General features: G+C 41.0%; 1 protein-coding gene across 1 annotated transcript; it reads left to right on the top strand.

Annotated features, from left to right (window-relative positions):
• Nucleotides 1-1,221: 1,221 nt before the first annotated feature.
• On the top strand, nt 1,222-24,070 carry hs3st3b1b (heparan sulfate (glucosamine) 3-O-sulfotransferase 3B1b). Its single transcript, XM_008437272.2, has 2 exons — nt 1,222-2,066; nt 20,000-24,070. The coding sequence occupies exons 1-2, from the start codon at nt 1,540-1,542 to the stop codon at nt 20,616-20,618; spliced, it is 1,146 nt and encodes a 381-aa protein (XP_008435494.1). The 5' UTR covers nt 1,222-1,539; the 3' UTR covers nt 20,619-24,070.
• Nucleotides 24,071-26,576: the final 2,506 nt, after the last annotated feature.

The following is a 26,576-nucleotide window of genomic DNA, read 5'->3' as shown; positions in this document are numbered from 1 at the left end:
TCATATATTGTATTACAAAATAAATGCAGCAAACGTTGACAATTGTCATCGTGGCCAAGAAGGTTTTTGCACTGGAAGAGAGAGAGGCGCTGATCCAGCTTTAACTGATTTAGAGTCAGACTTTTTGAACTTGCTCGTTGTGATGCAGTCATTTCAGAGAGCAGCACATCCTCTGGTTGTCAGGAGAAAAAGGTTTATATTCCAGTTTTTTTTTTTTTTTTTTTTTTTTTTAAGATTTTAAACATTTATTGATATTTCAGGCAACTTAATTCGGCTGCTTTGGAGAATCCAGCTGAGGCGTAACACTAACTCTGCATCCAGAAAAAAGGTCTTTTAAACTATGACCTATTTAGGTTTTAAATTCACATTTAAAAAGATGATTATGTATTCAGAAAGTTCCTTCTTTCTGTGTATGGACCTCCTGCTGATCATACACATATTTGTTTATTCATTAAAAAAAAAATACAAATACAAATAAACAGTTATAGTCTGTTTCTAAAGTTCAAGTCAACAAAAACAGAACAGTTAGAATCAACTTTATTGTAGTAATTATTTTTAATAAATTAGTAGTGACAATAACAATGTAATTTTACTAATTATGTTGAGTAAGTACACTTAAAATAACAAAGTCATTTAAGATTATTTTAGCCGTTAAGCTTTCTTTCATCTTTATCTGGATAGAAATCTAGCTCATGTTTGCAAATTGGTTAACCAGTTAATTGGTTAAATTCCAAATTATGTTTTTATTAGTGTATTATTAGTGACAGCTGTGGGTAGCGTTTAATTTGCATTCTAAGCATTTGCCTGTTTTTGTTGCTTAACTAAAAAAATAATTAATTTGTTGTTAGCAAAGCAAAGTCAAACAACGTGTGTAGACAAGTCAAAATAAACTGTTAGGTTTCAGATCGTCTGAACTCATCTGAACTGCGGTGCCTGCGGGGAAACGCGTGAAAAACCTCAGTTTAATTGCCAAATAAGAAAGTTTTCCAAACTCCCTCTCAGCAGTAGCCCAACACGCACACACGTCTAATTACCATACCTGGGATCCCACGGCTCAGAAACGCCCCCTTTCCTCCATCTGATTGGTCCTCTTCTGTAAACAAGCGGCTGCATATTTACGCTCCTCGCTGCTGATTGGCTGAAGCCGCCGTCACTCCGGTTTGAGGCTCCTTATAAGGTGAGCGGCTCCGGCAGCTGCTGTCACAAAGCTGATGAGATGAAGCTGCAGCAGCAGGACCGAGGAGCGACGGGCGCAACTCCACAGTTTTAGCCGTAACTATGTTCTCATTCCCGGATGTCTCCATCTCTTCGAGCCCGTTCACTTTAGTTGTTGTGTGTTTTTCTTTGTAAGCTTTTTTTTTTTTTTTAATAGTTATTATTATCATTTTAGTTAGTGTTTTTTTTTGTTTAGTTTAGTTTTTTTTTTTTTTTTTGGAAGGGGGGAGCATGTGTTTAATTTTGCGGGGATTGCAGAGGTGCCAGAGGGAGTGAGTTTGGGCACTATGCGCCGCTGGGATCTGATTTGCTCCAGGAAGGCTTATGGAATATTATAGCCCGGTTTTCCACAGCCTGCAAGCCTTCTGGTCCAGCCCCGTGAAGAAGAAACTTCTCCTGCTCAGCATCATGTTCGTAGTCTGGGTTTACATGCTCTACTCCTGCGTGGGCTACTGCTCCACCATGCCCGGCTTGGTGATGGTGGACACCCCGCGTGGCAAGGAGACCGCTCCGGCGACGGGCAGGAGGTCGGACCTGGTGTCCAGACTGCTGGCCAAGCCGCAGCCCTGGGAGGACGTGGAGAGCGACTACGAGGAGCCGTCCATCAGGACCGCGGCGTCCAGAGACCTGCTGGACGCGGATAGAGACAGAGTTCCGGATCCGAGCGCCATGTCCAGCTTCTCCAACGGCTCCGGGAGCAAGAAGCTGCCGCAGGCGATCATCATCGGGGTGAAGAAAGGAGGCACGCGGGCTCTGCTGGAGTTCCTGCGGGTGCACCCGGACATCAGGGCCGTGGGAGCGGAGCCGCACTTCTTCGACCGCAACTACGAGAACGGACTGGAGTGGTACAGGTAATAATTAATAATGATGATAATTTAAAAAATTCGTTATTAATTAAGAGATAAAATCGTAAATGGCTTTTGTGCGCTTATAACACCATGAACATTTAAGAGATGGAAGACTTTCAGTGGGGGAAAAAAAAAAAAAAAAAGCTTGTATCTGTTACTTTTTACGCACAGCTGCATATTTACATCTATCGAGTTTGGCTTAAGAAGGCGCAACTGTAACCTTTAGAATAAATAAGACGGAAAATTGAGCAAATGAAACTGGAATTTAATTCCGATCTCGGCATAATAAAATGCGCAGACTTGCGTCAAATGTGACCTCTGTTCCCATGTTTGGCCTCATTAGTAAATCAGCGCTTAATTTTTCAGTCGACCGGTTGCCGTAAGCATGTAGCTTAGTTATGTTTTTAAAACATATTTTTGACGCTTTTATGAAGCTGCTGCAGCGGTCTCAGACGCCAGTTCTGCGATGCGCAGTGATCTCTGTTGGACGCGGCGCAACACTGCACCTCCACCCTCAAGGCGCTTCTGTGTCAACTTTTTTAATAGTTGAAGGTGTCGCGGCCCACTTCGCTGCACTTTCGCACACAAAACACCGGGAGGTTGAATAAAAGCGAGTTTATGCTGACTAAAGTTGTGGTGTTGCAAACTCAGAGCCTGATTCTGCGAGAAGAAGCGTCATGTAAACTCCAACTTTGCGTTGTTGATTGATTTTTTTTTTCAATATTGGATTTATTGGATCTATGCTTACAAATCCTACCGACCTTTTTTGTTCTTTTGGAAATTTCATAAAGTAAATATCAGGCAGATCAGGGCTGATTGAAACATGTACGAATTATTCCTCATTCTAACATCCGTCAGGATCCTTCATTGTAATAAAACAAGCTGCTGACAGTAAATTTATTTCTTAATTTATATATTGAACTGGAACAAAAGTGATTACCCTTTGACATAGCTAGAGCGTTTGAGAAAAAAAAAATATTCACAAACACAAATCATGAAGTTCACAGAGACTAATTTACATTTAAAACATGCAGTGATTTATTTTTTTTTTCTTATTGTGAAATATTCTATAGAAAAGGTGAAATACCCTGGAATTAACACAATTGTAGTACTTTAATAACACTTCATCCTCTTTTTAAGCTCCTGTAGACTACATTTCTGAATTGTGATTTTAAGATGGCTACTACATGACTTTACCTTGTTTTAAAGAGCTACTATCATCAGCTCTTTGATAAGTGTCTGAATTTTAAATCTCTAATATTATGTGAGATTTGAATTACCGTGCTTCATGAGGGGGAGAGAATCCAGAACCTACTCACCCCTGAGTTTTGTTTGTGCTCCACAAAGACCCTGTCAGGAGAAATGTGTGATATGAACTGAGCTTCCACGTTGGAGTGAAAAATGCGAATTGCTTTGACTGCAGCAAATATAAGCTAATTACATGGGTGCCATGCAGTTCATGCTCACTGAGCCAACAGTTTGTTTTGTAGTGTGAGGCAAATGCTCCAGGAAAGCTTTAGGCTGATCTGGTAGAAAGTCACCAAGAAACTATTGCAACTTGGTTTTCTATTGCAAAACCAGCAGCTGTAGCCAGATGGCTGTTTAAAAAAAAAAAAAAAATCAAGTTGTAGTTTTTCAGATGAAACCAGATTCATGTATAAAACCTGCTTTGTTATTGCAATTAGAATCTAAATCACATTTTGGCTAACTTGTGTGTGTGCAACGTTTCTTGTTCTGAACTCTTTCTAGTACATTTGTATTGCAGCATGGCCGGCTGCACTTATCGGTACAAACGGCACCGTGCATGAATCTTTAATCTTTACTTATTCCTTTCTTTCTCTTCCAGGAGCTTCCTGTAATTATTTTAAGTGAATCTTTGGGCTGTAATTGTTGAAATTTGATCAGAAAATTTTACTTTGGGCAGATGCGTACTGGAACACCGGAGTAAAAAAAAAAAAAAAAAACGGGCCCGGCAACGCCTATGTTTGGGGGGGAGGGTGGGGAAATAAAAGAAAAGTTGGTCCGCTCTTTCATCCTTTTCTACCATTAGTATGTCAGTTGGTTCTAAATAGTGTAAAAAGGGGGATTTAGTGAACAAAAGTGAGGAGACTTTGTAGAATAAAACCCCTTAAACCAACTTTATCCTGTTCATTTACATCATAAAGTGTTAATGTGAGGAGCTGGAGCACTTTCGAGCTTAATTACTGCATTTGTTTGCGCTCAGCACAATCAGATGCCATTTGTCTTTAGTAGATTTCACTTATTTGGTCTTGTTTTTTCTATTGTTCACAGGTTTTAAAGACTAATCAAGGTTAAACTGTGGTTTTTAATCCTCATCAGTTACTTGGATCATTCGTAAATCAGCTACTGAAATTACTCGTACATTAAGATCACCCTTTTTTTTTTTTGTCTCCACGCGGTTGGGTTTTTGCAGGAATAACGAGAACCACCTCGTGTGTTAATAATGAACAAATGGATGTTTAAATATACAGAGCATTACGCTTCAACAATGTAGAGAGGGTGGAAAAGTTTCCGAATTAGAACCAAATGTTGGGAGCATTTGAAATGGGGACACCAGTCCCTGGTCTGTGTGATGCTTTGTGCGCCTGCTGTGATACAAACTTTGATTTACTGCCACCAGTTTGAAAGTTTTGGGGACTGTGCAGGCAGGCTGCTATTTTACTGTTTCCACCTACGGAGTTTGCAACTGCATGTGGAAAAGCGTCTCTGCAACGTCTCAGGCCGTGAAATCTAATACTGATCTTAAACTCTGGGAAGAAGTCAGGACTTTAGTTGTTTTTTTTTCTTTCCCCCTTGTTGCTTAGATTTGTGTTTTAGATTCTAAGTTTACTCTAAGAAAAGTTCTTTGAAAAGGATTTGAGTTGAATTGGATGTTTTAAGGAAGATTTTCTTGAAAGCTTCTTCAGTATAATTGAAAGTGAAATCTGTGATGACATGTTTTTTTTTTTTTTTTTTTTTTTTTCTGGAGTAAAAATGGACAGTGAAAGGAAATCATACTTTATTCATCACCAAGCCCTCCTGAGTGTACTATTAGGATCTGATACTGGAGATGACTTTGGGGAAAGAGATGGAATTTTCCAGACGGAAGGAAAACAAAAAAAAAAAACACAAGAGCTGCATGACATTGAAATGAAATCTATGGCAATCTGATCTGATCATTTATGGGGGACAGAGATTGAGACAGTTATTGGTGCATCAGGGGTTGTGCAACTAACCCTCCTCTTGTTTTGTTTGTTCATTTGCACAATCTCCCAGCCGTCCCCTCCCTCCTTTCCGGAGACGCATTTAAAGCTGGAACTCCACAAAGCGAGTGCGAGAGAGGAGGAGGTGGAGATAACAACTCTTATTGTGGATTTCTGATGTCCTCTGACAGTTTTTATTTGTGCCGAAGACAAAAACATGTGATTCATGCGTTTGACCGAGGGGTCCTCATATCAGGAGGTACACATTTTCACTGTGTGTTCAAGCATGAACCGGCCTAAAAGAACACACATACACTTACAAAGAGGCAGTTGGAGCTCAAAGGGTCACGGTGTGAACAGAAACATTGATTCATTAGTTTGTTTGCACCTGTTTCACCATTATGCAAGAAGTTTTTCTTTAGCTAAAATATGTATTCTAAAAGAATTCATTATAAGAACTCTCGAAAATTGTGTGGGATTCAGATTAAAATTTCTTTTGAGTTTGGACAGTTAAAACTTATTTTATCCAAAACACAATCATAAACATAATTATAATGACAAATAAAACATCTACTTCAAAGAGTAGTTGGAGACAATGTTATCTTGTATTAAACGCTTAATAAATGTATAGTACTTTGAAATCTAGCAGTTTGTTACCTAAATTACAAACTGGAATATATGGAGAAATTTGAGGAAATTTTAATGTAAAGAAGGTATTTAATTTACACAAGACAAAGACTAGTGGAAGTCTACGAATTTTTAAGAGAACCTAAAAAGTGGAGATGTTCTGATTTGTGGTTTGACAGACGTATCTGTCTTGTGTTTAGGCTATGAAGGAAGATGAACTGCCATACATATCTGCTGCTGTAGGGGGCATAGTTCATCGTTACAGAATTGACACAACTGAATCTACAAACAACTGCAGCATCAACCAATTATAACATAACCTAACCTCATGCTGTGCTATGCGGGGGCTCTGTCTACACTGATGAAGATTCACTCACCTCGATATGCTGAAAACACATGGAGCTTCCAATTTAGAACAGCTTGTTTCTCTTAGCTTATAATAATCTATTTGGGTGTGTGTGGAATATTAACCTTTCCCCCTGAGATGGCCAGTTGATGGTAAAATGTGGAGTGTGGAATTTGCATCCTGATCTGCAAAGTCCACCATTTATCCCAATACACATGCGCTATTCAGAATGGGAGCACATCCCTATGAGCACCAGTATTTCAAACATGACAGGATGCTTCCAGCTAGAGGTGTTTTTTTTTTTTTTTAATGCCAACATACTCTGCAAGATGCAGAGATATACTGTAATACCAAAACTGTATTGTGTAAATGCGTTTAAAATTCGGCAAATTTTAATATTAAATGAAAAGACATGTTGCATGTTGTTTGAGAGACATAGTGGTTTTAAGTCCAACAGAATGAAATTTACAGAATTAATTCTACCGACGAATCAATCTGCAAAATATTTTTATTCAAATCGGATGAATCAGATTTTTATAAAACATTCAGTAAGACTGAAAATAGTGGGAGTTTTCAGATTTGATGCATTAAATTGATATAAAGTGAAAGTGTTTGTATACAGTATATTATTCCTACTTTTGGCTGATTGAATATTAAAACTCTATACATCTACTTTTCTTTTTTTTTTTTTTTTTATAGTAATGCCACTCTGAATCATCCTTCCATCACTTGAAAAAAAAAAAACAAACAAAAAAAACAGCTGAAACATTTTTCCAAAGAGTTAATTTTATTTACTCTCACTGACTGCAGGCCCTTGTCTGTCAGCCTGTGGTCCGTGTTGCTCTTTTCATATTCCATTTAGCCATATTGGCTCAGATGGGGCTTTGATATATAACTGCTGCTTTGTGGTCTTGCTGTCGTGTCGTGGGCTCTGGTCTCAGCTCGCAGTCAGGGCCCAGGCTGACGCTCCTCCCTTTAGATTTAAACCAGAAGCTAAGCACATGTTGGGGAGGGAGCGTACGGTCGCATGGACTTGTTTTACACTGTCATTTGTGAAAGTATTCACACCGTATGAGCTTTGTTTTGTTTTTGGTCATGTTAAAACCACAAACTTTGTTTGTTTTTGTTGGGATTTTAAAGACAAAAACAACATGGGTTTTCAAAATTTTGAAATCTAAAAGTGTTTCAGGCCCTTTTTATTCCAATCACCCACAAAAAAAAAAAAAATCCATTGCAACTGATTGCCCGGTAGTAGTCCACTTCTTTGATTATTTAATCTCAGTATAAATTCAGCTGTTTGGTGCAAAACCTCATGTTTGTTCGAGACCATTAGGGAACAAACGGCAAGATGGGAACCAAGGAAAGCAGCAGACATGGCATGGAGGTTCATCTTACACACAGTCAGAGCTGAACTGGAATGGTTTAGATCAAAGCTTGTTCATTTGTTTGAATGGCCCAGTCAAAGTCCAGACCTAAAGCCAGTTGAGAATCTGTGTCAAGACTTGGGGGGTGGGGGGACTAATTCTGGTGGGGGAAAAAAAAATTTAAACTCACACATCCGTTTTCTTCTTCGTCAGTATGCATTACCTTATGCATAGATGTGACATGAATCTCAATAAGATGCAAAGAAATTTGAAGTTGTGAGGCGACAAAACCTCCGTATGCAGCGTTTACGCTGCTGAGAAGTTTGTTTTTCACTGGAGCACTGGTTTTATCAGTCATATGTTGGTTTCTGCTCTGAAACATCACAAGAGTTAATGTTCATGTCTGAGCTGTGCAGCTTCGATTCTTCACATAATGCGGTTCGAGGCTCCGGCTGTTGTCAGGAGTCTGCTGGGGCTGAATTGGCGCCGTGCTGAGCAGGATGTCTCTCGGGTCTCCCTTTTGTATCTTAGCTGTGATAAAAAAAACAAAAAAAAATCTTTGGAGGTAAACAGACCCACAAAGCAGCATCAGCAGAAGCTACTTAAGGTGCTACAAAGGGACAAGTGGAGCATTGTTGAAAAGGAGGGAGAGACACTGTCAGGCTCGGTCTGATTGCGGAAGTCTGCGCGGTTTGAGAGCCGTTATCCGTCTCCTCCCTCTCTGATAGCTCTTAAACCGGAGTCGGGCCGCGGCTCCCGGCCGTGTCGGGTACAGTTCTGGATGGCTGCACGGCCTTTTATCAGCTCGCTGCAGGAGCTCTCCTGTTTCCACGTAGGTGACCCGTCCGCTGTTTTGTTGCCACGCTGACCTCGTCCTGCTTCCTTCCTCTGAATGGCCAAAGAGGCCACCTGGTTCTATAGAGTGTCAGTGAAAGGCATCAAGCCCTGAAGAAGAGAAAGGGGGCTGAGGTGGGGGTATTGCGTGTATTGCTAGTGTTTTCATACATTGGGGAAATGTTGTGGGGTGGCTTGGACAGGCTCAGCTGTGGAACCACAAATAATCTTCGTCTTCAATCACAAAAGGGTGCAACAGTCAAGACGGCGAACACAAATGTCACAGCGACCTGGCTCCTCGGGGATGAGGGGTATTGATCGGTCAGGCCTGATTGGAGGTGATGTATAGAGATGGGTTAAAGGCTTCGGACTGGGGGTCAGACCCACAACTGCTCGCTGACAGAGGCGGCGTGTTGACCATTTGCAGAGATACAGGAAGCTGCAAATCCCGCCATGGACTTTTTTGGCAACGTGGTTTTTAAAAGCTTTATGAAGTTATGCAAAACGTTTTAAATCACCACTGTTCGCACTCAGTCAGACGTGGTCTCAATCAGCGGTTCTCCAGAGGCTCTTTTAAGAGTCCTCAGAAACCCTGAAGGAGTATTGATTAAAAACTACTAAGTGCTCAAAATATGTTCAAATTTTACCACATTGACATCACAAACCTCAATGTTCCTTCTGATTTGATGTCACAGACCAGCACAAAGCAGCCCATAGTTGTGAATTTAAAGAAATAGCAATTCATGGCTTTTGGATTTTGTGCATTTCAACTCGATATAGGTCTGGAGTTTAACAAGGTTGACCATTTTTTTGGAGGTATGGCTGAATGTTTAGCATTCTTTTTCTGCAGGAAGGGAAATCTTTACTCTAGGTTCAATTATTTTGCAGCTTCAGGTTTACTTTTTATTGCCTTGATTTGACTCCGTCCGTCAACTCTGACCAGCTTCCCAGTCACAGCTGAAGACAAGCATCATCAGAACACGATAGAGCCACTGTGCCTCTTTGTGTGGTTTGTGCAATCAGCAGGATGTGCGGTGTTTGTTTTTCCACCACACATGGCGCTTTGCAAGCTGTCTAATCTGTGTCCACTATGTGGATTGTTGCAGATTGATCATGGGACTTTCTTCTAACAGTTGTTTTGTCGTTGCCACTCTCCTGATGCTATATTTATGAAATCTACGACAAATAGTTGTCCTGCTCAGATTCTTCCACCTGAAATGGGGATCTCTGCAGCTCCTCCAGAGGCACCATGGGCCTCTTGGCTGTTTCTCTGATTAATGCTCTGCTTGTTTAGCTGGATGACTCTTGTTATTGACTCTATCTATTCTCTTTTAATATTCGGATTAGAGAGTGAACTGTGCCCTGTGGGCCTGGCCTGTTGGTTTAGGTGGGCAGCCATGTCTTGGTAATTCTGCGGTTGTGCCAGACTCTTTCTATTTTCAGATGATGGATTAAACAGCAGTCTATGAGATGTTGAAAGCTTGGGAATGCAGTTTTTAGTTTTGTAACCTAACCGTGCTTTAAACGTCCTCAGAAACAGACCTACCCCGTCCTCTTCATAATAATTCCCTTTTTTTTTTTTCTCTTGTTCGTTCACTGTCATATAGAATAATGGTAAATATTTAAAAGAAGAATCTCTGCTAAGCACTGGAGTGGTGAGCATGTAGGTGCTTCGTCCAGTTGTGGAGAGGAAATCCTGAATTTGGATGATCAGGTACTTTAGTTCTCAGCTTGTTTCCTGATTCCTGGAACTCCTCGGCTCCTCCAAGACTCAGCCAACCGTACAGCTGACGGCAGGTTCACATTCTCTACTCAAACCCTCAATAACACACACACGCACACAAAAGAGAGGTCCAGCTCCCAGTTACTCCCTAAACAAAACACAAAAATCTCCATGAAGCCATCCCCTTTATGAAAACTTGCTCTCCACTCTTCCAGCTGTGCACTTGTGCCACTGACGAGCAAGAATAGTGTCACATGTTGCGCTCGGTTTGTCCATTCCTGGGCGGGGCTCGTGGCAGGCCTCGCTGCTCTCGCTCTCCTTTTCGGTCAGCGCGGAGGCCCTCTTTCCCCGCTGCCTAAGCTGGCATGGCCTATTTAAAAACACACACGGTGACCGGGGGGGTAGAGAAACGGAGAAAAGGYGCTTTTCAAGCCGAAATTACAACCAGTTAATAGTGAAAGGAGAGACCTGTGGAGAGGGGAGTGGCAGCACTGGGGTATGTAGTTTCCCCTAAACCCCCGGCTCCTGTTGTTCAGGGAAGACAATATGGAAATTGGGGAGTCGGGGTGGGGGTGGGTGGGGGTTGACGGGAAGTTTCACACTTTTAAACCTTTCGTCGTGTTTAGAAATTTCTCATGTGACAACACGCTTTCCAAAAGCTGCATAAAAGTAGCTTTTGTGTACAAGCAGCAAACAAGCCGTCCCTCTGTGAAAGGTATGAATCAGGCCCTTTTAATAAGGCGATAATTTGGATGTTGTTAAACATGTCAGAACAGAACCAGACGCCCTCCCTACGGAGCTGTTGGTCATTCGTGGCAGCCAAATAAACACTCACTGGCGCATTAGAGCAGCCCACCTGGAGGAGGAGGAGAGAAGGAAAAACTCTTGCTAAAGATAGCTCAGTGGAGGAAGTCCTCGCTCGTGTTCTGGGAAGAGAAGCTGCCTAGACGCCACACTTGTCCCAGGTATAAAGTCTCAGAGGTGCCCATTAGAGCGCTGCAGAGCAGGTCTGCCTGTGGGAGAGAGGACATGCATGCCGGGCTCAGGCTGAGAGCGACCGAGGTCCCCTGAGGTTTTCATTAGCCTGGCAGCAAAAGAGCAGAGCTCATTAGAAGCCCCCCCGAGTCACCTCTACCCGCCTGATTCACACTATCGCTTTCTGCTTTTCCACATAAGAGTCGTCGGGTTCCCTTGTAAATGCTGCAAAAACACTTTGACTTCAGGTCAGACAAGCCGGCTATACGCTCCTCTTCACGCCTGTTGTTGTGCTGCAAATCGCTCACGTGGCACAAATATCTCGCAGGCAGCATCATATTCGGTAAACGGAGTCAAGTTATTCTATTCAAATACCTCCGATTTCAAAGTCTCACGTAAACTCTCGTATTTGTGACAATTGAGTCACCATTTTAAATTTTTAAAAATTTTCTTTTGATACCAAACTATTATCTATGTTGGATGGTTGCTGTGCATGGATGGATGGATGGGTAGCCAATTGACAAATTAATGAATGAGTCAGCCGTCCTTTCAATAATTTAATAATACGAAACTGAAACACAAAACCATAACCTAATCAAAAATATGTAATAAAAAATACTAGAAGCAACATAGGCGTAAATCAGAAAAACTCAACACATTGTGTTTCACTGTAGCCAGAAGAAAGATATATTTTTAATGGCTATTGTCAATACATTACAACAGATGCAACAGGTAGGCTGAAATGTAAAGGAAAGCATAGGATTACCAAAGGAACGCTGATGTTTCCCATTTTCCTCTGAATGCAGCAGGTTAATTGTCAAGACTGGTGTTTTCCGACTCCATGCAGCTAATTACATGTTGGAACGTCAGGCTGCCTTTAGGAATTTGTGAAGCATTAACCTGCAACGACAGCTGCAGCGTGAATGGAAGCAAAAATAATAACCTCAACACACGGGGAGATGTGAGTGACATACTTTAAAGAGGAAATCCCCCTCTTCCCGATACACACACACACACACACACACACACACACACACACAGTATGTAGTTCACCTGTCTTCAAAAAAGGTGTGCATGCCGTTACGGCTGACAGCCAATTCAAACAGGATGCAAAGCAGCTCCCTCACTGCTTCTGTCTCCGCGCGTCTCGGGAGAACGGAGGGGGTGGCGACATGTATGTTCATCTCGAGTCTGTTTCATCTTTTATTCATCTTCACTGCAGAGAGATCAAGGAGTCATGTGCCTCCTGGTGCATGTCAAGTGTCAGGAAATCAGTCAGAATGCTTGATTCTGCCCACACACACAAATGCTACCACGCATAAGTCTTCACCTGAAGCTTCTCCTTCCTGGTTGCCCGTATTGTTTCCTTCTCACCCCCCCCCCACCTCCCCCTCATTCTTTCACGGTCCATCGGTTTTCTGCATCCGAACTGTCAGCCATCCCAGAGCTGGTGGAGAAGTGGAACCTGTCGGCCATAGAGTCTGGCAAAAGTATTCAGTCCTACAGACTTTTTACTTTGTCGCGTCACACAACCAAAGATGTGTTAAATTGGGGTTTTATTTGTTACACCAACACAAAGTTTAATTGTGAAGTGTAAGAAGAATGATTTGTATGTGTGGTTTTTTTATTTTTATTAATTTACAACAAAAAATTGGAAAAGTGAATCCGGCATCTATATCCATTCTGGGTTAGTCTGACACCCATTAATAAAATCCAGTGGAATTGATTATCTTCAAAAGTCAGATTTAATCCAGCTGTCCTGGATTGGCTTTAAAGGTTTGTCAGATTAGCATCTTGAAGACCAAGGCACACAGCTTGTGGAGTTTAGTGAAGGGTTCATTTACAAAAAAAGAAAAAGTCCCAAAACCTCCAAAAATAAAAAAACAGCATGGCACGACTGTAAACCTACCAAAACATGGGCATTCCCTGCACTTTACAAAGAAGATATAAAAAAACTACAGCTCAGATGAAAGAATCAATGGACGGAAAAGCTGTTGGACAAATGCTAAACAGATCTGGGTCTTGTGAAGGAGTGGGAAGATGAAAAGCATAACAATTTTTTTTTTTAGCTACATGTTATGCAAGGGGACATAGCAAATTGATGCAAGAAGGAAGGCACTGTGATCGGCAGATGGCCAGAGCTGCTACAAAATGTGTTCAAACGGAGAAAAATCCTTCCATTTTGCAATTTTACCGTACTTTATGTTGCTCTATTTATATATAACTAGGTAGAAATACTTTTGATTGACATTGTAGCTCTGATCCTTCAGCTAATTAGAGTTAATTACGAGTGCTGAACAAATTGGGTGGTTGGTCTGAAAGTTTGCATGTTCTCGTCTTGTATCAACGTCAGACAAACTCCAAAGATGTTGTTTGAGTGTCGGCAATGAAATGCACCTGTCATTTTTGTTTCAAACCAGCAAAGCTTCCTGGGCAATTTCTTTAACCCTTGTATGTCAAAATGGGGTCCAACCGACCCCACACACTTAAAACCTGTATCATTTTCCATAGACCTCTACGTTTGACTCAGTCCTCGCACGCACAAGGGTTAAAAGGCAGAAGAGAAAAATGGACGTTACTTGTGAAGGAATGCTCCCTCCCTCCCCAATTCAATTCCCCAGGGGACAGGAGGAGGTACTGCTATTTTCTGCTCGCTGCCATCCCTTTCACCAACTCCTCTGTTTTATTTATGCCACATGGTGGGCTGTCTCGTGTCTCTGCAGAGTTATTAACGCTCTGTAATTCCACACAGCCCCGAAAGATCCTTTATGGCTCTGCACATTCTTGGTTTGCATCCCAAAAGGTGCCAAAGAGCAGCAGATATACTTAAAAACACATTTTGAGAGAGCTCGGTGCAAAATTGAATAATTTGTGCTCGCAGACCGCGATAGTGTCAGAGAGGAATGTCTCGTGCGGCAACAGTTTTCTGTTTATTTCTTTTACTTTGCTATGTCTGATGTTGCCTCCAGAAACCAAGCTGGTTTGATCCCAGAACCAGTCGGGTTGGTGTGTGACCGCAAGCCCTGACTCTCCTTCTCTTGTTGTTGATTCATGGGGCCTGTCACTCACTTTCCCTTCCCCTGCTCATATACACACGCGCATGCACACCCACACGCATTCAGACTGCATGAAGCTCTACTCTGAAGAATCAGACTGCAACTCCCTGATTTCAGTGAGAAATGACGGATGGACGGTTCGCGTCTGTTTTGTTTACTCCGCAGGTCGGCGGATTCTCATGCCGTTCTGACTTCATGCAACTGCAGAACGAGGTTCAGGGGGTTTCTGGGAGCCGCATTCATCAACCCAGATCAGGACTCAAAATCTAAGCCTCGGAGTTTGAGTGTCAAAGTGTCAGCGAGTTTCTTTTTCTATTTTTTTTTTTTTCAGTCTGGGGCCATTTCCTTCGAACTCCCTTCCTCTTTCCCATCTGATAAAACTGTTGTCCATTGAAATTATGCACACACTGTGAAACAAAAGCATGAACACTACCTGTTCTAACTCCTCACTCCGAGCCAACCCATGTATCGGTGGCCACCGTTGAAAATAGTCAGCGGTAGCTCCAGTCAGCCTGACAGGAACTTTTGACAACAAGTAATCTGAGGAGGAATTTAGGTGTCAGACGGCTCTTCTCACTGTGGCTGGATGATATTTTCTCTCCCATATGCAGCGTCCTGAGTCTGTGATACTAGGCCAGCCTGAATTATTAATCCTTTTAGCAGACAGATGACTTGGATGGGGGCTTCTGCGCAGCCACTCTCTTGAGTTTCCAGTGACACCTTTACTCAGTGAAGCCTATAAATTTGAAACCTCGGCCTGATCAGGCTGATGCGTCTGTGGCGTTGCATGGAGGTGCCTAATGTCCATGCAAACACAGAGGACAGGCGTATTATATGGCAAGCGTAGAGGTAGGCATGCCTCTGCTTTTTGCATCTGCAAACCGCGTCGGAATGAAAGCACAGGCCCACAGATCTCCTCCATCCATCTCTCTTGCTCAATGCTGCAAGACGTGAGTTTTAAAGAAGGCAAGTCTGGTTCTCCTCAGCAAGGAAATGAAGTGTCAGGAAGCTCTCCGTGGCAACATGCTAACACCTGGGCTCAGCTTCAAGGGCTTGAAACAGAGCAAAGATAAACTGTCCTCATAATTCCTTTAATTTACAGTCAGAGTTGTGCTCTGCAGCTAGATGTGATGTCAGACGCAAAGCGCCGTGAGCCCATATTTCAAAGCGCCTGGCTTCTGTGTGCGCTTTCCAAACATTTAGTGAGCCAACGGAATCGTGTGTGGCTTTCATCCATATACGTGTTTTGTTTGTTCGTGCAATGCAGCTCGAATGTTCTCAAGGGTTTTGAAATTCAATATCAGGACACCGTGGCGACGGTGTCCTATATGTGACCGAGCAAGTTTTGCTCAGACTGCTTGTCTGTCAGTGACACGCAACTTTCATTTTCAGGGAATGAAGTATTTCCTAAAAAATGCTTCATTGGTTTATGAGAAGGGCTGAGTTTGGAAAACTGTTGAAAAGAAAGGGCTCCTTTCAGAAATCCTATCCCGATTTCCAACCTCCTCCTCTTCCTGTTTGTGAAGCGCAGCTTTTCTACCGAACTTCAAACCCTGATTCCAAGAGCTCGAGGGAACCTTGTAGATCAATGAAGAGGGCAGAAGGGTGAAGAACATGAGGAAAGTTCAGGACTTTCAACAAAAAACATAGCAACTGCCTGATTTTTCTTTTAGATTTTGTGCATTTTATCCTGAAAGGTTGATTCGGCATCCAGCTAATTTACACACATGCTGTTGTTTTAGGCGACGACGCCTCCCACGAGAGTTCAGCTCTCACTTCAGGGTTTTCCATCCATAGAAACGTCTCCATGCAACCTTAAGAAGCCCACAACACTAATGCCACACCCTCTCTTTGCTCGCAGAAACAAAACACCCTCTGATTTGTCTGCATTTAAATAGACAATCCCTAATTTGAGATTCAAATCATTTTCAACTTCCCTGACATGCGAGACATTTGAAAACATTTTATATTGACGAGAAAAATTGTCAAATAGCTTCCTTTTCAGAGAGTGATGCTGTGACACAGGGAGCTCACTGGCAGCCTGTTATCGTCAAATCAAACACGACAAGAGGGAGGCAGAGGCGTCGGACAGAAATAACCTGTTTCCTGCCTCCCGTTTGGCTCCGGCGAAATGACGACTCTTTAAAAAAAACAAGGGGCCAAAGGGCCATGTTGCCGACCCCGGTATGAGGCCGTCATTTCATAAGGGCCTCTGTGGATTCTGTCTTATCATCGTGTTTGGTATGCCTTTCAACTTGGAAATACCCTCAGAGAGGCGGTTTAGAGGGGCACRGAGGGGCAAACAATGAGAGAGTCCATAGAAAAGCAAATGAATTGAAGAGGGTGATGGTTATTTACAGAACTACTCTTCCTCTAGCCAGACAGTTGGACCCAGAGGAGTCGTTGTTATCTTAGAGGAGCAGGGTGTTGTTTGCACGGTGATTCTGGCACACGCTTCTCTTAAGAGCCCTCCAAAAGGTTTCTCTCACTTGATTTTGAAGGATGGAGAAGTGCTTCACTCATCCTGCCATCAGCACCCGCAACCCTCCTCCTCCTCTTCTTCCTCCAACAACTCCTCTTCACCCTGCCCCCATCCCCGCCCCTCTGCCCCTGACCACTGCCCTGCTCACCCCTGCGCTCAGGAACAATGGTTCACTCTGAAAGAAAAGCAGGAAGAAAGAGGATCCCAGTGTCACAGAATTGCCTGTTTGGCGACGGAATCTCCAAAAGCAGCACCTCATAAATCAAAAAAGAACATAATGGTCATTGTTTCGCCAAGAGCTACTTGTTCCTCCGAAATTCCCCTCCCCAACCCTCCTTTTTTTTTTTTTTTTTGGCAGAAAGAGTAAGCAAAGTCAGAGGTGGCGATTTTTTATTAGTGGGGGTCCTTTTCTTGTCGATTTGGCGCTTTTAGGAGTTTCCTTACCACTTTTTCTCTCTTGCTGTCAGACCATCCCCTTGCTTTGTGCTCCTTCAACCCCCCCAACAACTAGATGTTTTTTTTTTTTTTTTCCCCTCACAAAAAACGGCATTCCCTGAGCTTGGATCAGCATAATCTGTCACTTTGCACATTGTAACTCAGGCCTCCTCCCTATCTCCACGCTGCATTGTCACGTTGAAATCGGATTAAATGGGAAGCCATTTGCCTTCTCTGGTTAGTCGTGGACTCTTTTTGTATGTTGGCACAGGGAATGACGAAAAGCTTGAAACCGGTATTGCCATTGTGCATCAAGAGAACGACAAACAGTCAGGCATGTTGGGGTCGTACTCCTTGATGTGCTGCATAAATAGTTTGAGTCTCGGTCCTGCAGCTTTGTTAAAGCATTTTATTTTATTTTTTTATCTGCAAAAATGGGGTGCTCTCCTTCATAAAAAACACGAACCGGATCCGTTTTGATTACAATGGGCTACTAATGAGCCTCTGCATCTGATTTATTCACCCCTCTGACGTGTCAGCAATCAAGATGATGTTATCATAATTAGATCACTGGCGCTGCATTAGGATTACACAAATCTGCCAACACCATTTCCATAAAGCATTTTAATGGCTACCTAGCAATACCTTTGACATCCCCCCCTCCACTCAACACGGAACCTTTTTCATTGAGATTGTTGTATGCAAATTTTTTTGCTTTGACAAATAACTAAAGCTGTATGAATTAGCCATTAGCTAGCCGGACATGAACTAGATTTAAGCGTTTTCATGTGTACTTTGGAGCAGCGGCCCAGGCTCTGGGGACAGAATGCAGGGTAGTTGGTGCACATGAAGTCTCCATTTTTCACCTTTCAGTCAACATGTTGTTTAGGATTACAAAGGATTAATTGTATTTGTCTGTATTTGTCTCAGTGGTGTCAAAACAGTAGAATGAGTGTTAAAGCTTTGAGCACAGGATGGAGCAGGAATCTTATCTGTGACGGTGTACAACCCGATGTCGGTGTTTTCTGTTTTTGCTAACATCCCTTCATAGAGCTTCTTCTCTACTTCCCTTTTTTTGTCCTACTAATTGTTTGATTGTTCCGTGTTTTACTTAATTAAAAGTCACAAGAAATCACTTAAAGAAGCCGATATGTTAGTAGTTGTCACCAAGATCAAAAGGCCMGCATATGAAGTGTAAAACAAGTAATCTAATCAGCAAATTCGGTCTTCAACAAAATTTGCTATCTAATGCTAGCAACAATAGGTGCAAGCATTAGATAAGGCCTTCATCAGCGACCTTTGCAAAAAATTTTTGGGTTTTATGAGGAGTTTTTAGAGGACTCTGTCTAAAAAAAGGAATTTAGAGACTTGTTATGAAACACTCTAGGTACTTTATTGAAATTACCAGGTACTTTCAGGGAAATTATTGCTCACTTCTTTAGAACTCACTAGGTAAATTCAGAGGTTACTAGAAACTGCTTGTCAATTTCCAGAAGAGTGCCTGGTACAATTAGGGAAAGTAATCAAAATACATTTGCCAAGTAAAGGATGGTAACTAGTAAGGTTATTAAAGTAACCTTTAAGTTTCCAGAAACTACTTTCTAAGTACCTGTTAAATTTCCCTAAGAGTTTCTGCTCGGTTATGGGAAAGTAGCCAGAATGTTCTAAAGAGTAAGCTCTAATTTTAATGAAAGGTCAGGCTTTTTTATAATAGTTCATCACAGTGTTTGTACATTTAGAAAAAATTACCACAATACAAAACAAACTATGAGAGAATACATCAAACTAGACCTTGAAAGGGTTTTGTTTTTATTTCTTTGGCCATGTCTTAGAAAAATCAGAGCACTCATACCTTGAACCATTTAAAAAAAAAAAATTGTTCATGCTACATCAAAGTATCCGTGTTCCTTTCTGGTCTAGTTTATCAAAATGGGAAAAGCAACTTCAGATACAGGACAGCTCTTAACACTGTCATCATAATGAAGCCTCTGCTCTTACTCACTACTTCTGGAATCCAGTACGAAAAAAAAACACAAAAAAAACGCATTCGCTTTTCCTTCAAGAGTAGTGTCTTTCAAGTAACACTTCATTATTTCTTCACATTTCAAAGCCTTCCAAAGAAAAAGCCTTCTCATATCAGATAAAATTAAATCCTTTCTTGTGTGTGTATGTGGCAATGCTATCAACTTTCATGGGTGATTTCTTTTTCTTTAAATTATATGTAGGTTGTTTTTTTTTCTTTGTTGAGGCACAAATACCTGCAGGCGAGTCAGCAATGCAGATTATCTGGTATATAAAGTGGAGCTAAGCACTTTTGGGCATCCAGTAAATAGATTCCACAAAACTATAATAAGAGAAAAATATTGTCATTCTAATGCTTTTCTTGGCTTAACAAAAATGTATTAGACACATATAATTAGACACATAACTGTAATTTTTTCGTTTTCTGTTACTTTCAAAACTGCTAACTCTATCAATTGATCTGCAGTACACTTTACATATTCTTGTGCTTAGAATATGAATTGGAAATCGACCTAAAAGAAATCAGTATCAATGAGTCAAAACATCTCTACTGTCTCTAAAAACGTTGAACTCCAAATTGGCCCCGTTCAAAACCTTCCACAGCAGCTTCATTGTGGTTGGTTGTGCTGTAATAATGGGTTTCTGTCTCTTGTCAGAAGTGAGATATCTTATGAGTGACTAAGCTTGTTGATGTTGGAGAGCTGCCTCCACTAATAGGTTTTTAAGCCCTACAACAAGGCTAAACAGGCTCAGTGAGTCATTGATTACAGAACGCGGAGCACTCCATCAAGTTGATTACATTATGCAAGACCTTTCTCAGATTTGTTTCCCCTCTCTAAACATTTTTTTGTGTGCTTTTTCTTCTTCAGGGATCTGATGCCAAAAACCCTGGAGGGCCAAATCACCATGGAGAAAACGCCCAGCTACTTTGTGACCAGAGAGGCCCCAGCGAGGATATCGGCCATGTCCAGGGACACCAAACTGATCGTGGTAGTGAGGGACCCCGTCACCAGAGCCATCTCCGACTACACGCAGACTCTGTCTAAGAAGCCCGATATTCCCTCTTTTGAGAGTCTCACCTTCAAAAACAGGACTACGGGGCTCATTGACACCTCGTGGAGCGCCATCCAGATCGGCATCTACGCCAAGCACCTGGACAACTGGCTGCAGTACTTCCCCATGGACCAGATCCTCTTTGTGAGCGGCGAGCGTCTGATCAGCGACCCGGCCGGAGAGCTGGGCCGCGTGCAGGACTTCCTGGGCCTCAAGAGGATCATCACAGACAAACACTTTTACTTCAACCAGACCAAGGGATTCCCGTGCCTCAAGAAGGCAGAGGGCAGCAGTAAGCCCCACTGCCTGGGAAAAACCAAAGGGAGAACCCATCCGAACATTGATCCCGAGGTGGTGCAGAGGCTACGGGACTTCTACAGGCCCTTCAACATGAAGTTCTACCAGATGACAGGACATAACTTTGGTTGGGATTAAAGTCAAAAAAAGACTTTCTTTGTTTCTTTGTTTTTTTGTTTTTTTTTATTTTCTTATAGGAGTTTTTTTTTTCTATGTAATTCATTGGCAACAAAAAGGTGGAGATATTGCTATATATATGTAAAATGTACAGAAATCTATTTTATAATAATTTATTTTTATTTCTAAGCAATTAATTCACTAAGCTGCCTAACCAGATTTGTACATAACATCTGACCCATGTGTTGTTTTAACATTCCTCATCTTAGGTTGGATTTCTCTGGCTCCCCACCTGTAGTCCTGTAAATTCCTGGTGCTGCACAACGCAGACGATCAGCAACGACTGTAGTCGAAACTGTTTTAGAATAACTACTAAGGTAGAGATGCATCTATCAATCGGCAGAGGCCAGAATTGCCCGATCGATTCCCTTGATCATCTCTAATCTGCGATCGTCAGATAAAATGCTGAATTTGATTTCTTTTCCCCTTATTAATTAAATGCATCGTCGCTAAGAATTCCCTCTTTTAAAACCCAAAATGCACAAGAAGACTGTGTGCATTTTGATGCTGTTTTTTTTGTTGTTTTTTTTGTTTTGCCGTTTAAAGATAAAGATTGGAGATACATGGTTTTATGCATGAAATGGGAACATTTTATAATCCCTTCATTTTTTTTGTTGGATTCAAAACTGCTACCTCTGTTTTATAACTTTTATGTGTTAGAACCCCTTCGAAGAAAAAAATCAAGATCGACACGTCAGATTTAATTAAATATCAGTATCGGCTTAGAAAAGTGCGATCGGTGCATCTCTATGTAAAAAAGCGCCATTTTACGGGTACAGAGTGCTCACAGAGATGTGGAGAGCACCTATTTGTAATCTTAGTTATAGTTGTTTAACTTCATCCTGTCGCAATGTGCTTCAGTTCATTTATACAATCAGGTTTGCAGGTTCCTTGCATAGGCCTGAGCAGCAGAACTCGACCTATTCCACCCGGTAACTGGCTGATCAATAGACCTAATTGATACTCATTGTGTCACTCGCGCTTAAAGTATACAGCTGCCCTTTTATTTTCAGTACTCCTGCTGCCTGCTCTAATGAGTGACCCATCCATCAAACAGTAAATCCCATCTCGGCCCACATAAGGCTCCATGTTAACATTATGCTAATCGGGTAAAGGTAGCCGGCAGATCGATCAGGCCTCCCCGTTCACTGCTCCGCTGGCTCAGAGCCAAGCTCCTGCCCTATCTGCTCAGAGCAAAGGTCACGCAAAGTCTCAATCAAATTTCCTTGAGAGGCATTTGATTTGTTGAGGAGAGGGAGGCGGGTCAGAGAGAGTGCGTGCCTTTCTTTTCACTGTGAAATGGAAAACCTTTGCAGATGGCCGGAGATGCATATCTGCGAGAGGTCTAGCATACAGATAGGAGAGATGAGAAACACAAACGCCTCGCTTAAATGCCACTTGTTCCAACAGAAGAAGTCCATGAAGCCCGGTTTTTGATCGCAGACTAACCAGTTCAAAGGAATAAAAGATTTGTTTTGTTGTGAAGCACTCATGCCCCAACATGAAGAGTCCGCGCAGAGTTTCAGTGTCTAACCTGTGGTGTCATCTCAAAATCCCATTTTCATTCATTCATTCATGGCTTACATCTTCTTGCAGAAGTATTCATACCAGCTTTTTTTTTCTTTCAAGTTTTCACATTGCAACCCCAAATTTTTACGTGTTTTTTATGTGACAGACCAACACAAAGTAGTGGACAATTGTAACTTCCAAAGAAAGATGTGTGGTTTTCAAAAGTTTTACAAGTGAAAGTTTGTGATGTGTGACGTGAATTTATGCTCAGTCCCTTCTGAGTCAAAAACGTTGTGCAAAAGTCTTTTGCCACACATCTGGAGAATGACTTTTGCCTGCTTCTCATAGCAAAATAACTGAAGTTGAGTCAAATTGGATGGAGAGCATCTGAGTTTTCAAGTCTTGCCACATGGACTCTCAGTTGGATTTGAGTCTCTACTTTTTCAGCCTCTTCCAGGTTCCAGGTTTGCTCAACCCAGCTTCTGCAGAAAAAAAAAAAATCCCAACAGCATGATGCTGCCACCATCATGTTTCAATGTGGGTATAGTGTGTTCAGTTATGTGCGTTGTTTTATCTCCGCTTCATATAGCCGTTAGCTCAGATACACACAGTACACTTTTCAGATATCTGTAAAATACATTTTTAACATTATTTTTCAATCATTCACTACTGTTTGTTGGTCTCACACATTAGAAAGGGATGCTAATTATTTTAATGTAACCCAATGTTTAAAAGTTCAAAGGGTATAAATACTTTTGCAAGGCGCTAAATATACTTTATGCCTTATCCATGTTATACATTCAACTTTCACCAACTCATCTCAACTTGTTGCCAAAAAAATCTTTTGAGTTGCTGTCCCGTTTTATACAATTTACTCACTCTCTGCTCTTTTTTTTTTTTTTAATTGTTTTTATCTCCCTTTAGTTTGAGTGTTTGTCTTTCTACTTGAATTCTTGATATGCAAGATTGTGAGGATGTGAAGTTACCAGTCTTTGACATTCTGCAGCGGGGTGAATGCTACTACAAGGCCACAGAGTAGTATTTATGTGACATACTGTGCAAAACTATGCTATGCACGCCCGGCGTAGTAGTCGTTTTTGTAAATGCAGGAATTATAGGAAGGGATTGTCGGCATCCGGAGAGGGTTTTATGTGTTTACATAGAGCTCAGGCTGAATGTACACAAGCTATACTCACATTAACTTTAAAGGTAATATTGCCACTCCACCGCCCAGTTTATCCAGTTTTTTTAATTTATTTTTTTTAAACGTTTTGTGCCTCTCTAACCAACACAATTAGCCTGTTTCATTTATTTAAGCAAATGGTCACTAAACTGGTTGCTTCCCCTTTTTTTCAGTTGAAACTAGCTGCCTCCACCCAACAGCTGTTAGCAGGGGGAATTTTCTTTTTCTTGTGCTTTCTTTTGTGTTCACTCTGAATGAGTAATGATGCTCCAAGTGAGAATTAGTCTCCATCAACCCTTCACTAGTGCAATGTTTGAGCATAATTATTGATGACTTCTCCTATCAAACCGTCCTGTTCTGGAAGGAAAAGCCAGATATTTTCCTTAAGACTTAAATGTGTACTGCAGTAACTCTGGAGGATATAACCAATGCAGTCATAGGTGACCTTCGGCTTGCTGCGTTGTTTATGGTTGAGTTTTATTCAACTAAAACTGTTAAAAATGTTTCTTACTGCATATGATATGATTTAGACTAGCAGATCTGTATGTACAAAAAAAGGAAAATGACATGAAATTCAAGTATTTTGTTGTATGTACATCAAAGGAATTAATTTTACACAACGAAAAAGCAAAAATGGAACAGATGTTTCTAGATGAATCAATAATGAACATTCATAATATTTCTTTTTATGAAGAAATAAAGTATATATTTTACCAAACTATCATCGAAGTGACTTTTCTTTCCTTCATTTTCCTACAAAATGCAAATATAAGTTGAGTGATGAGTTTTAGCCCAGTTTTACCAGAGGTGAAAAATGTGAAAGGTGCTATTGATGCCAACTATCCCTGAAATCAAAACCGACAATTCTTTGAAAACGTCTAAAGATTTCCCCAAAAAATAAGGGACTCATCAGTAGAATTGGGGTTTTTACCTATGAGAGCCCACAGTGTCAGAAGCACAACGAATCCTAATGCTCTGGAAAAATTACACTCCGGTCAGTTGAGACCGACATTGAACTGCTAGGCTTGCATGCAACACACTGTAATTGGTTGAAAACTAACACTGCACATCACTATGAACATTCCATCCATACAAATGCTCTAAACATGGAGCCAGATGCCGCAGCTGCTATGAGGTTCATTTCCAAGAACGTTTGTTTTTACTTGTACAAAACGAGTCCTTTGTTCTTGTAATAGAACACACAGGCACACGCATACACACGCGCACACACACGCACACATTTATATATATATTTGGATGCACTTTCATATCAGCAATAACAGCTCGCTGTGTTTTTACAGACTTCTTTTGCATTCTGCCCCTAAGGAGCTCCGTACCAGAAGGCCACACCTGGGCATCACCTGTTGACTATTTTCCAGACAGTGGAATGACCTCTTTAAATTTACTCATAAGCTGCAACCACCATCTCTCCAAATGTCTCTGACAGCTCTTTTGATCTTACCATGGTGTTTACTCTTTCAACAGTTGGGAGGCATATGAAACTAAATGTTTGAAGTTTGAACAGGGCAAACCTCCTTCAAAATGCTTCAAAATGCTAACTAATGATATTCTAACTATGTGCATCGTGACTTAATGCTTAAATTCTGAATCTGCACAGGGTGTTCGTTGCTAGCTAAATGTGTCACCATGAGATAACAGGCAGACTTATGTTACTTATTGGTGCATTGTCCCTTAAAAGACACAACTAATATAAATAAATAACAAATACGATCTAATTTGAATGCCACTGTACAATTGTAGATATGTTAAAAGTGGGTAACCTGATTTATTACAAAGTAAAAAAAAAAAAAAAAGTAATATTAAAACTGACATTAAAAATACACTGACAATGGGCTGCATAATGAAAGGATGTATCTTATTTTTTTTATCAGGGATGGACGTGAATCCATAATTTCAATCGCATGCGCAGTAAAATTTCAATCGCATACGTAGAACTCTGCTCTGCGCATGCGATTGAAATTTCTGGATGAGAAAAAAAAAAAAATCGTTGTCACAATGTCCACCGCACAGGCCACAAAGCAGCTTCAAGTTGTTACTTCAGACCGGACGCTTTCATTGACCATATTCATTAAGGTAGGATGATTTCAATTTTGCTTTTTGTTGTACGACGACAAAATAATATCTGTCAAACACCAAATATTTTTCTCCTAACAATCAGACCATTTAGATTAATGAGGGTTCAGTGTCGTAATTAGTGTTATTGGCAACACCTGTTTTACCAGCGTACAAACAGGTCAGACACGATAGTTCTCTATCTTCTAAATCTATCTTCTCTAGCTTCTAAAAAGCTTTTTTTTTTCTTTTTTTTTACCTTGGCTTTCCTGTGTTTACAACTGTGCTTACCAGTAGTATATTCAAATGTCAAAAACTAATGGTTTTATTTACACAGCATTACTTCAAAACCCATGCTCTGATGCAGCTTAATACATTTAAATTAATCAAATGGTGAATTTATGTCAGTGCTGCACTTACGAGTCAGTGATGTTTTATATGTTCTATACTTGATATTTATTTACATGTGTCTAAAAAAAAGTCAGCTTATTTAATATTTTCTTTCAATGTTTCTCGCGGAATTAGAATATGACATAAAAATTGTTGAGAAAATATGTTTAATAAGTAATAGGGCATTTAAATGATGCTCAACTGGCACGAAGTGGTCAAAAGGGTTAAAAAAAAAAAGAAGTATCCCCTACATCATTCTGCCTCCACCACCAGTCAAACTGCAGATACAAAGCAGAAGCAGGCAATGTTTTTCCAATCTGTTATTCTGTTTTCTCAGCTCCCAGCAGTAGCAACTGGTGCGGTCATTCGCATTTTCATCTGAATGACTGCTGCTTTCTGGCTTTTGCTCATGCAGGGCCAGTCTCTGTTAAATACTCAGGACAGCCCACACCAAGAAACTTTCCACATTCAAATTCACTAAAAAGTCCTTCTTCCTACAATGCATGATATAAACTGAAGCAATTCATCACCACTTATAGATGCTAAGATGCATTTAACTCCTGCCCTGTCCCAGAAAGCAATTGAAGAGGTGTACCTAATAAAGTGGCTGGTGTGTCTATTGTTAACACTTCATTTCTTGCTGTTAGATATTTAATTCAGCAGCTCCACTGTCTATTCTTTTTGTATTATATTATTTGCTATCGAAGTCAAATCTTTTGTATTAAGAATACAAAATATTTTTTTTATTATCTATGCAACAAAAA

This window comes from Poecilia reticulata, linkage group LG19 (assembly GCF_000633615.1).
Source record: "Poecilia reticulata strain Guanapo linkage group LG19, Guppy_female_1.0+MT, whole genome shotgun sequence".
NCBI classification, from domain to species: Eukaryota; Metazoa; Chordata; class Actinopteri; order Cyprinodontiformes; family Poeciliidae; genus Poecilia; species Poecilia reticulata.
This window is presented reverse-complemented; position numbering and strand designations above follow the sequence as displayed.

Bases quoted from the DNA above. Each gene is read 5' to 3' on its own strand.
- hs3st3b1b (XM_008437272.2), top strand. From the start codon at position 1,540: ATGGAATATTATAGCCCGGTTTTCCACAGCCTGCAAGCCTTCTGGTCC. The intron at 2,067-19,999 runs GTAATAATTAAT...TTTCTTCTTCAG, and splicing joins AACGGACTGGAGTGGTACAG to GGATCTGATGCCAAAAACCC.